At 40.0% G+C, this 12999-nt stretch overlaps 1 protein-coding gene across 1 annotated transcript; it reads left to right on the forward strand.

Annotated features, from left to right (window-relative positions):
* Positions 1-1458: 1458 nt before the first annotated feature.
* Positions 1459-11410, forward strand: LOC121201426 (sodium-dependent neutral amino acid transporter B(0)AT2-like). The gene is made up of 12 exons (XM_041067250.1): positions 1459-1748; positions 2473-2692; positions 2837-2994; positions 4330-4450; positions 4577-4752; positions 5960-6070; positions 6161-6402; positions 6623-6806; positions 6916-7117; positions 8219-8378; positions 8502-8664; positions 9037-11410. The coding sequence occupies exons 2-12, from the start codon at positions 2473-2475 to the stop codon at positions 9283-9285; spliced, it is 1986 nt and encodes a 661-aa protein (XP_040923184.1). The 5' UTR covers positions 1459-1748; the 3' UTR covers positions 9286-11410.
* Positions 11411-12999: the final 1589 nt, after the last annotated feature.

Here is a 12999-nt window from a genome sequence, read left to right on the forward strand (position 1 = left end):
TTTTAAAATTAAATTATTAATATTATTACAGGCAGTGTAGAGAAGGTTTTAAACCCCATCTAGCCCTTAATGCTGAAATAAAAAAATTTAATTTTAATTTTAATAATTAATGCAGAAATAAAAATTGACAATGGTTACCTTGTGTCTCCAAACACACAGGCAGATATTAGGTTAAGTTATTGATTGCTGCAATTTCATAGCACCCTGGGAATAAACTACATCCTTACATGGTATACACACACACACACCAGGTTCAGGGGGTGCAGTGGGTCGTCCATACATAAATGGAGGTTGTAAAACTAGGACAGTGGGGTGTCACATTTCACAATAGTCCTTAATTATAGGTGGCCAAGTCTCCATTTTGTCCACCAATAGGGGAGATAGGCGGAGTTAGGTGAAGAGGCAACAAGCGAGGTTTCCCCACTTGACTTTGCTTTGAGGACGTTTGGATACTTTATCAAGAATCTCGTCAATTTTCATAGCACAAGGTATTTGTCAAATATTAATGAATCCGTGCCGTTATTTTCCATAACTATGGGATATTACTGTAGTTTACAAGTCGATAGTGACGGTAGACAGTGTGTTTTATTTGCCTACTAAACAGGCATACGTGGCATACGCGTGTGTGTGTGTGTGTGTTTGTATGCATGACCAGTAACTAACAGGACCACGAGACTGGGGGAAATACATACTAATAAGTTTGATGGAGAAGTAGTCTGCAGAATCTGAATATAAGGCTGTTATAGTGACTCTCTAAGGACCAATATATTAAAGTTGACTGAAAAAAAAAACGTTTGGTGTCAGGCTCAGACTGTTGATTCAGGTTAGAATTCATCTTTTCATTAACTAAAAAAAGTTAGAAAAAACATGGAATGTGTGGAACATTCAATAGCAGTGAACAAAAACCTTCTCAGGTTCAAATGAACAAGTGCTAATTTGATACGTGTCACTTTGGTGATCAGGGGAGATAATCAATGCAAATCATAGGCCAGCATAGGATCACACGTGTTGGAAAAGAATATCTAAGACGATCTGCGCCTTATCCTGAGATCAGAGCTCTGTGTTCATGTGTGTGAGCGCCACCATGCGGACCATCTAAATTATTATTCTATGATGTCAACTGCAATTGCAACCCAGCAGCAGATAATGATAATAAAAATCTGACTGATTTTTTTTTTTATTAAGCTCTGAATACATTTCAGTTATTAGAATTATTTGATTCATTGCCCGTATTGAAAATATATGAATATATTTGGTTGAAAGTACCTTTGGTAAAATAAAATCAAAATGAACAACAAAACGGAGGGGGTGGGGGTATTTTCAACATTTTGTAGACGATTAATTGAAAAAAAAAATCACGGATAATAAAGATGACATATGAGGCAGCAGGTTGTCGCTCGTGTTTCCTGCAGCCCTTGAACGCAGCGTCGTAGTCTTGCATCACGCGGAAGAGGCGAGCCCACGCCAGTCAACCGCAATAGTACGCGGGCGGTTAGGGATTTACAGTATTTGGCGGCTATGTATTTACGTCTTTCTTAAAACAGATTTTTATGCCGACATCAAAGTATCAGGTGTGCTGCGTTTAATTTGATGAGTAGAAACAGGAGAGCAACGTTTATCTCGCGACGTGATTGACAAAAAACGGACAAACCGAGGCCACACGTGTTCGAAGAGAAGAATAAAGGTTTCTCGCAGACTGCCACCTGCCATCATCCTCTGCCTCTGCAGTAACATTTGCCGGTGTCCAGGTCAGTTTGGTTTATCAGAGGTGTCCGGTTTGTCTGTGAGTCCAGACAAAGCCTGGGGATGCTCCTTGTCATTGTTTGTTTCACTTTAGAAGACGCGCCATGTTCTTTATTTGTTATCATTGTAGATAAAGAACATTTGTAGTGACGGAAATAATATGAAGTATGGGAGGAAACATGCTTATGCGACCCATCTGGTCTAATCGGAGATTATTTTACACATGGGGAAACTAGGTGAATACAATTAGTGTACTTAACCACCTGGTGGGATAGCAGGCTGTTTATCAGTGACACATGGCTAAAGCTAACATAGTCTAATGCATTAGCCCTTACAACAAGTCCTACGCTCATTCATATAAATAGGATGGACAAAATATTAGAAACACCTCCCATGAGAGCATATTTTAAGGCAACAGCATCCCAGTTTACTATATATCTGAACCAGCACTTCTCTAAAACAACTTCTGCTACAGCCACAAAACTGTTGTGGAGATTTTGTTGCAGTGCTACATCAGTTTTAGCTAGGTGTATCTAATAAACTGGCAGCTGAGTGTATGTACCCACACACACACACACTTCTCTAAAGTAAATCGATGAGACAGTATTCTTGCAATGAAGGATCAGTACAACACTCTTGAAACAACTGTTCAACTGCATTAAAGTCCCAAATATTTAGCAGAATGACTGGGTAATTTGATTGTTCTTCTTTGTTTTCCTTTTATCTTAGATGGAGAAGCAGCCCCTGCCAACTGAAGATGACAAATCAAGAACCCCAGAGTCAGAGGTTGATGGCTACGCTGTTGAGGAGAGCCAGCAGGCCTTGTCTGAGCCTGCTGCTCGAGCCGGATGGAACAGTAAAATAGAGTACTTTCTGGCTCAGGTGGGATTCAGCGTTGGCCTCGGCAACGTCTGGAGGTTTCCATATTTGTGTCATCAGAATGGAGGAGGTGAGTGCCCGTTGTTGTCATCCATGTTAGATGGGGTCCCAGGGGAGCAAACACAAATCTTTCAACAACGCTTGACATTGCTGCTTTTAAGTCTGATTGAGGTGCTCATTTGCTAACTTAATGCCGGTCACCTCTTCTCCTCAGGAGCTTTTCTCCTCCTGTACGTGCTGCTGATGCTGGTTGTGGGCATTCCTCTGTTCTTCCTGGAGCTGGCAGCCGGTCAGGCCATCCGACAGGGCAGCATCGGAGTCTGGAAGTACATTTCCCCCAGACTTGCAGGGATCGGCTACTCCAGCTGTGTGGTAAGATAACAATTGCTATATGATTGTCCCACCTACTGAGACTGTTAGATTGTTCAGTATATGCATAACAGGTGTGTTCTACTTCAGGCAGAAATTTCCTTTTCAAACATCAAGAAAAGCACATTACCAGTGCCATAAATGTAGGGTGAAGGAGCGATGGTGTATTTATCTGGTTAATAAAAAGTGTTTGGACAGAACTACGCTGTGTAGAGGTGTACCAGCTGTTCAAATAGCACAAAATGGTGGTGAAGTAATTGGGGCTGGATGTCTGCACGGCTCTCCAGATTCAATTTTGAGTCACAAAATCCAGAAACGATTCTTGATGATTGAGGTACGTAAGATAAATACCAATGTTGCATAAAATATTTCACAGAAGAGCTTAAAAATTTCTTAAACATTCAACACGAGAGCCACACTGTTGTTTCCTTGAATATAAAATTGCGTGCGTGCACATTGTTTGTTCAAGTTGTAAACGCATTTCCACAGGTGGATCAGGGATTTGTGTTCATTGACAAATGCAAAGCGACTAAAACATGAATTGTATATATTGTTTTGAGTGTACATTTGCAAAACAGTTGAGCAGGAATAATGAAAATCTGCACCACGTACAAGGGTGTATTCACTCTGCATATTTTAGAAATTGAATGCTACAGCTACACACAGACTATCATTACCAGCTGTTTCGGTTCAGTGCACATCCACTTTAATGATCACTTTGAGCACAGACAGGACAGAAACAGAAAATCTGCTCACTAATTTATCTGCACTGTTTGCATTGACAAGACATCGGCCTGATCTGTGGAGATAAGGTGTTAGCTCCCGACAGAAACAGACTGAATAAAGCAGAATCCACACACCGATCACTCGGTTTCCACGTCGTAGCCAGAAAGACTGTCTCTTCCACAAACACAAATGAAGCGCAAATCAGGGCACGTCAATCTTGTTTCGGTCTGTGCTTCTCCTACATGAGATCTGTACATTCACCATGAGGTAGGCAGTGTTAGCTAACCACCCCGAATCACCACAGTCCTACAGCAGGTCCACGTAGTTTGTAATTATTCACGTCACAGCTCACAGGACTGCCATGACTCAATGCAGCTCATATAGCCAGGTGTTATCTACTTTATTTTTTAACCTAAATAATCTTTTTTGCGCATTATAATGACTTGGTTTTCCACAAAGTGGAACTCCTAAATGTCGAGCAGCACTAACTGAACCACTGTATTGCTCAGCTTTTTTGACACGTGGTAAATGGTATTTCCACAGTCACTCTTGGAAAGAAAAATTATATCATTTTCTTTCAAACCTTATAATCTTGTTCTCACACGTCTTCAGGTGTGTTTCTTTGTGGCTCTCTACTACAATGTGATCCTTGCCTGGAGTCTTTTCTATCTTGGGAACTCGTTCCAGTACCCTTTACCTTGGAGCCAGTGTCCCGAACTGGGGAATGTAACAGGTAAACACTGAGCATCAAGATACAAAACTGACAAGACCTAAGCAGTTATTAAATTGTAAATGTATTAGCTGACTCACATGTAAGACTAGTACATGCTGATCTTATTTTTTCTTTCTTTTTCCACAGTAGGAGAATGTGAAAAGAGCTCCCCCACATCGTATTTCTGGTACCGTAAAGCTTTGGATATCACAGACTCAATTGATGACACGGGCACTTTCAACCCATACATCGTCTGCTGTCTTCTGGCAGCCTGGACCATTGTGTGCCTGGGAATGTTTAAGGGTATCAAGACTTCCGTCAAGGTAACCGTGTGATCTATTGCAGCGCTTGGCTTTTGTGGTATTTCTTTTGTTAATGTTTAGCAGCTCTCAGGTGTTTCAGCAGAGTTGTGATTATCAGTAGCATTAAACACTGGAGCGACTAGACCCTGAGTGTTTTTCACTCAATTGCTCTTATAGAGCTCCCACTTTTAAATGGATGATTGGTATATGTCTGTTTATCTGCACTGTGAAATTAGATGGTTCATATGTTACATTCTATGAGGAGTGTTTAATTGTTTAGGTTACTTAAAACAACATTAATTGTGTTAAATGTTTAAAAACCACATTGGCAATAAGTTAATTTTCATTACCACGACAGCGTTGACCAGATGAGCAGAAGACTGAGTGTTAAATAACAAAAATATCAAGAGAAGCTTATGGAAAAACACTGACTTACTGATAAATTCGCATGCCCTCTACATTGTTATTAAATCAAACATTCTCAGTTTGTTCAAATCCCATTCATGTGTTGGGCTTAGATTTCAGGGTGAACGAATCTCTGGAATGTGTGGATTAAGTGTTCACCAGCTTCAAATGGCAAAATCCACTGTATGTGATGAAGTATTTTAAAACTGGGTTGTTTGTTTTCCCTAACACATATCAGCCGGTCCAGTCTCTGTAGAGTTTACAGTATTATAAACAGCACAGCATTCTCGACGAGGTTAGTATTCAGGTTTACTAGACAAATTCAAATATGCTCTCTTCACAGGATTTTATCCCGAGTGGAGTGAAAATATCAGGAGTGGAAACCACGTTTTACTGTTTTTATTTAAAAGTAAACATCTAATGGGAGGTTTAATCCCACTCAGGCTGACATCAGGTGTTTTCACGCCATTACTGACTTAAGCACCTGGCTTCTCAATTACAAGGGCCATATGTTCAATGTGTAACAAGCAGCAGGCTTACACTTAAGATTAGAAATGTCAGTCATCTGTGTGTGTGTGGGGGGGAAAGGGTCCAGCAGGGAACTAACTAAAAGACAGTTTAAATAAACATGTGGAATGTAAATAAGTAAATCATAAATAAGTAAATAGTATGTTAAAAAAGATAAGATAGGGAGTCGTTTTAGGAGAGTTGTGCATTTTAATCCCAAGCACCTGTGTGCACAGGCAAATCCAAATAACTGATTCCCATTGATAATGCTGTTTGAATTTACTTGTTAATGTAATCATTACTTCTCACTTCCCAGGTGATGTATTTCTCCTCCATCTTCCCCTACGTGGTGCTTTTCTGCTTCCTTGTCCGAGGACTCCTGCTGGATGGGGCCTTAGAGGGAATCACTTTCATGTTCTACCCAAAGGTATCCACAGATAAAATGTCTGGTGTAGAGAAATCAGTCAGATGTGCATATTTCACTGATGCACTTCTTGGTACCTCTATCCATTTCTAGCTGGAAATCTGGGGAGACGTGCAGGTGTGGCGGCAGGCAGCCACTCAGGTCTTCTTTGCCCTGGGTCTTGGCTTCGGGTCCATTATTGCCTACTCGTCCTATAATCCCAAGAATAACAACTGCCACCGTGATGCCTTCACTGTCTCCTCTATAAACTTCCTCACATCTGTGCTGGCCACTCTGGTGGTGTTTGCTGTGCTTGGCTTCCGCGCCAAAGGAAAAGTCATGGAATGTGTTGTCAGGTTTGTTTGATTATAGGATAAACTTGTTTGTTTGTCTCAAACTGCGTCTCACACACTTTTTGACAGTTTTTTGGCCTGTGTGTTGCTATGTGATTTCTCCAGACACGACACTATCATATCCTGCCAGTATCTGATCAGACTTTTTACATCACATGAAGGAATAACATAGCTTATTAAATATACATGTTTATGATTGTGTATTCTTTTTTCTTGTTCTTAGTAATGTAAAGGAGCTATCGGAGCAGTTTCGCAGCAGTAATGTGGACAGAGGCCTGATGCCAAGCTTCGACTACTCTGTTCCCAGTTCTGTGCATCTAGAGGATTACAGGGCCTGGTTTAAACAGAATGGAAATAAGATCCCTGGCAATTTAACAGACTGTGACCTGGAAACAGAGATGCAGAAGGTAAAGACTGACTTTTTGCACTCATGTCAATAAAAACTAAACTGACGTCATTTGTTTGTTTTGTGTGCTGTACCTAATAACTAAAGCTGGCACTCTTGTTTGTGTTCAGGGTGTGGAAGGCACAGGCCTAGCTTTTATTGCCTTCACAGAGGCCATGTCTCTTCTGCCTGGCAGCCCTTTCTGGTCAGCACTCTTCTTCCTCATGCTGCTCAACTTGGGACTCAGCACCATGTTTGGCACTATGGAGGGCATCCTCGCCCCCCTCACTGACCGCTTCAAAACTCTGGCCAAGAACAAGACCAAACTCACAAGTAAACAGCTGTTTCACCTCTTTGACCTTTAGCATCATTTTTCTTATTTTAATGAGCTGAATCCCAAACCCATACAAGCCTCAGCATCACAGTACTGACCTAAACACCGTCTTTATCAAAATATGCTATTGGATGCTATTGGTATGGTCTTACCTCACTACCCTGTTGGCAGATATTAGGGGAGTGCCATCTAAGTCACCTCACAATTCGATTCGATTACGATTCACAGTGCTACGATCCGATGATTCCCCGATTATCGATGCATCTCGATTAATCTTTTTTTCCCCACATAGAATGTTTCTTTTCTCACTCTGTAGTTACTTGTAAAATAATGTATATTTTTACATATCCATTTATTGAAGTAAAACACGTTTATCTCTATCTTTTCTTTTCTAACTCCTCTGATAAAAGAAGAAAAAAGCATTAGCTCGCACATGTAATGCCTGTTTCATTTATTGATGTAGATTAAAAACAATAAAGTTTCGCAGTTTTTTCGCCGACGAACACAGAGCCGTAGCCAGCCGACATTGTTTTGAAGGGGGAGGGGCTTAGTCTGTGGAAGGGGCTTGTTGCGCCACCCAGATTTGCTTCCCTCCGTGCAGTTTTCCCCAGACACACGTTCCTCTTCCACGCGAAAACAGCATTGCACTCAAATTATGTCAAATTCCGCGAAATTCCGCGTTAAAAATAGAATCCGTTTTAGTCGGCCAATTCCGCGATTCAGTGATCGCGGAAATCATAGGGCCCCATAATATGTCCGGGGGGCACGCGCTACTTTGTTTTCGTTCCGACCGCTGCACTTTACTTCCGCTATTAAAAAAATCGATTCTTGAACATTTATGAATCGATTCTTAATCGTCGAGTGTCGCGTCACGATTAATCTATGAATCGATGAATCGGGCACACCCCTAGCAGACACCACACTCTGTCACTTCATATATGTCACTTCATCAGTGTCATATATGTGTCACATGAAATTTGAGCTAACAGTAAACAGGATTTCCTGCCAACCCAATGATGCATAAGTTGATTTCACTGAAACAAAGCACAGAAGGAGCAGCGTTATGTTTCATCCTGACACGTCTCTGTCCCCGTTTTCAGTTTTCAGCTGCATCATTGGCTTTCTGATCGGCCTGCTCTTCACCCAGCGCAGCGGGAACTACTTTGTGGCAATGTTTGACGATTACTCTGCCACTCTGCCCCTCATCATTGTGGTGGTTTTTGAGACCTTCAGTGTGTCTTGGCTGTATGGAGCAGACAGGTGAGGTCTATTCTGTGGGTGACTGACTTACGTCCTAACTTAAATCTTAAATTCCATGTAAATTTCAGCTGGTCACTGAAGTTCACTGAGACGCTGAAAGTTTACCACTCTCTGTCTGTAAAGGTTCCTTGACGACATCGAGGCCATGCTGGGCTGGCGTCCCAGTGTGATTTATAAGTACCTGTGGAAATACATTTGCCTGCTTGCTATGGTGGGGTTGCTGGGAGCCACCACCATTGGCATGTTCATCACACGACCTACTTATAGGGCATGGAACCAAGAGAAGGTATGGAGATTTATACGAAAGAGAAAAATGCACCCCTGATGCAGTATCACTGGTAAAGGGAAAAAAAACAGCTATCTGAAATAGGATGTTGTATTGGTGCGTTAATGTTTTTGTTTGTTGGGTTTGTTCCATACAGTGGAATCTGAACATAATTTTCTCAGCTATCTAAAACATCAGCATTAGGCAGTGCAGCCACAAGACATGTTGCATCTTGAGAAAGGCATGCTGCTGTTGTTTTTGTCAAGCCGTATCTTGCTCTCTCCACACCTACTTTCTAAAGGAAATAACTCACATTGAATATGTAATGCAATGTAGTGATCAGTTCTGTTTGTTTTAAGTTCATTAAATGTTTTCCTTGTTTTTGTTTTTCAGGCCACTGAGGGGAACCTGGATTACCCTGGCTGGGCTTTGGCTGTTCTGGCTATACTGATCATATTTGCCATGATGCCCGTCCCAGTGGCGTTCATCCACGCTGTTCTGAAGGAAAGGACAAAGCAAACATCCAGAGATGCAGAGGCTGGTCAGTACAGCATCGTAAACACCGACGACAAGTGCGAAACTCCCTTGACTGACATGTCAGAACTGGACCAAAGGAATGGGACCTGTTCTTCCTTTTCCTAAACATTGGACCTGCGATGTTACGCTGTGGGAAATGACCTGCAGGACCCAGGCAAAATTTCAGCAGGCCATTTCAAAGGACGAATTTTAATTGTATCTCTCTCTTTAGTGCATTTATGGCACAAAGAGCAATTGCAGTACATATCTAAAAAATCCTTATTTTAATATTTAAAAACATTTTTTATACTTAAGTGAAGCCCAAACATATCCAGAGGATATTACTTAAAAAAACTGTTGTTCACACAAATCCAACAACTTTTAATAAGTCTGTGATATGAAAAATATGGAACAAATAATTTATTAGCTACATGCTGTGACTAAAAGACAGAATTTTCAGTAAGTGCTGATATTCAGAGAATTGTTGTCCAAATGAGCAAAAACAATATTTCAGTTTTCAGTATAAGCCATACAGAAGCACTCTCTTGTGAGATGTACCTCATTCCATGAAGTCATAAATCTTTGACAGTGAATGTCCCAACAATTCAGTCTTCCACCTTTTGCTTCTCATTTAGTTTTACACAGAATTACAACTCGTCTCACTGTCTAAAATGTCCTCTGCATGTGGACTTTGTGAACCTCTAATGTGCTGATGTTTTTTTTTTTTTTAACCTTAATCATTGTTTAGCTTGTACAACACAGTAAATGAAACAACTGTTGTGAAATAGATCTCTTGCTTTAGATTTTCCGTTACGACTTGAGTTAAAACGAAAAGAGGTGAGGCGGAGTTAAAATGCAACGATTGTGGCGTCACTGTATCTGCGTGTAAGGCAGTAATACGTACAGTGCACGCAGCACCACACAAATGCTGCTTGGTCCAACTCTGCCCCTGTAGCTGTCGCTGTAGCTGATGAAGTCCAGGAATCATCAGGGCAGAGGAGATGGATCCTAACGTGCTACATGTTCCCCTCAAATCTAAGAAACTACCGTTACTACAACTACTGGTACTAGTACGAAAGGTTGTGTGAGACTGTTACACCAGGAAAGAGTTAATTCAGTTATGCTGAAAATAAGCACAGCTATCAGGTACAGTATTGATGCTATTCACTGTATAGAAGCCATCTAACCATATTTACAGCTCAGCACGGCCGTGACTGTGTTGGTTGTACAGTTTCATATGTATGCAGGTGAGCTGTATAACTGCACATTTCACACTACACAGGTATGTTAACATTCTCTGTTCAAACCAACTTGAAATTCAACAGCTGATGAACAGTATCTGAAGAATTGGTTTCTGGCTTTGTTTTACAACGATTGTCATTTTTACATCACTGTTGTGTTCTTGAAAAGAGTTTACATGTCCGTTTTTACGATGTCAGACATAAGCAACAAAAAAAATCAGCACTACAGTGTTGCAAAGAATACAGGCACAGGGCCACAAGAACCGGTAGAAGCCTGCAGCCTGATTTATTTCTAAAAAAAAATTTATATATTTTGTAATTTTTTATTTTGTTTTACTTTTTGTAGAAGGGCTTGATCAGCTGACAGCATGGTCCAAACACTGAGGGAAACTCAAATTTGTAATGTAAATATGTATATAGTTACATGTAAAAACTCTTTAAGAACGATTATTATAGAAATTTTTTGGGACTGTCATGATTTGTAAATCGAAATTTGCATGATGCTTTTTGTTTTTGTGCTTTTTTTTGTTTTGTTTTTAAACTTGTTTTTAGGAGGAAACTATTTCAAACGGCCACATAAAAACCTCTGAGCAGACAAAATTCACTCAAGATGTAACCGCAACTAGATTGTCATGTAATTAAGATGTTGATATTTGGAAAATAATTTTTTAGAATTGAGTCTTTGATCGTCATTGTCTTCTGTTTGTAGTAGCCATTTCTAACTTAGTTTTTTTTTTTCTGTTTATGATCAAAATGAATTGACCGTGTGGTGCTGTTGAATGTACCTGTATCATTTCTAAGTGCCTTCAGATTTAATGAGGCTCATTGAACAAAATGTTATAGAAAGCATTCCAGCATATGTACAGTTTTAGAAACCATTTCTTTTGGTAGATTTTCTTTTTATGTGCATGCAGTTTGTCTGTATAAAATGGGTTTTTAAGGATAAAAATGTAATATAATGCCACTTCTGTGTAATATATTGCCAGGCTTTTATTAAAACTTGCACCTTGTTTTTGAACTGTTCTTTCTGTTTTGCACTTTAAATTGCTTTACAAGCATGAATAAGAGCTGTACACTTGAGTAGATAATTTCCATTGTAAATATCTGTGAATTCACATTTGTGATTTTTTTTTTTGTTTTTTTTTTTTTAAGGCTGTTTGTAGTGACAGTTTTGTGTTTTGAATGCATAGAAGTCATGCAGAAGGTGTTAATGTGAGTGTTGTGCTTTTTGTTGTGTGTGGTGTTTTTTTTTTTTTTTTAAATGACAATTTTCTGTTATTTCTTACAGGGCGTCTCCACTGAAGTAATTTGGTAGCTCAAACACTTAAAAGCCCAGAAACAATGACAGTTTCTTTCAGGAGTAAAGAGCGTTCCTGGAATCGTGCTCTCCACCAAAACACGCTTCCATCGACTGCTGTGTGCTGCCGCCCATCTGCACCACTATCTGCCTGGGAAAGGTCAAAGCATATCAAGACTTCTGCCAAGGTAATCATCTGAGCAGCTGTACAGGGACAACATGTAGCTGCGATGAAGATTTGTTTTTCTTACTGACTTGTGATTGTGCAGGTTGTGACTGGATCTGCTTGTTTGGGAAATACTTCTGACTGCGTGGAGGTAGATTGTGTGTGGCAGCTCATGTTTGCGGAATAAGCTCAGGTGGCATAAATTCAAGAATATCAAAACCTCTGCTGAAGCAGCTGACCTATTGGAGCTTCAGCTTTAAAACACTGTTAGATGCAGTGCACAGTACATTTCTTTGTTTTTCTTTCATATCTATCAGTCCTTGAACAGTTTGTGTGTCCTTGCAGGGCTGTGCAGACACACTGCCCTGACCCAGAAGTGTTTCAAACCTGCCAACTTAGAGGATAAAATGTCAGGCTGTTATTGACTAAGCAATGTACATCTCCAGGTCCATTAACATACTTGGTACATGTCTGAAGCATCAGATCAGTTTCACAGAATTTTAGTTTAAATTAAATTAAAAAGATCTTATATATTATGTAACAGACATCTAAGATCTAGATCTTATCCCAAAGTTTTTTTTTTGTTTTTTTTTTTGGCACAATAGTTGTTTGAACTTAATATCAAGCGCCCTCAGCTGTAGACTCTTACTGTAAGCCAGATGCATGAGATTTAAGCTGCACATTCACAGTATGTGTCAGTAGGGAGCTCTGCTGCACTTGTGACAGATCCTTTCTCTGCTCAGCATGGCCATGTTCCTGTTTTTAAACAATACACAACCCAAGACAGTGGGCTGTGTGAGCATTACACTTTTATTTGTCATTTTTATGTTAGATGGCTCTTTTTGCTCACGTCACAACTTTTATTGTATTTTAAAAAACTCAAAAACACTGATTTTACAGACTGTGAGCAGGCAACCACTGACCTCAAACCACTTTCTTTCTTTTAATTTATATTCAAACTCAATTCAAAACTCATTCAAATTCAAAGTCCAGTTTTTAACATCTTACAAAACATTGTGCCAGAGTAGAATATGTTTAAGGAAACCCTCAGAAGCACTTGTGTAAGTCACTTTCTTCAGTGTGCATGCTTGTATGGAAGAGTACTCACAGGTGTCCCCTTGGAAATATTATGTGTC

This window comes from Toxotes jaculatrix, chromosome 21, assembly GCF_017976425.1.
Source record: "Toxotes jaculatrix isolate fToxJac2 chromosome 21, fToxJac2.pri, whole genome shotgun sequence".
NCBI lineage: Eukaryota > Metazoa > Chordata > Actinopteri > Toxotidae > Toxotes > Toxotes jaculatrix.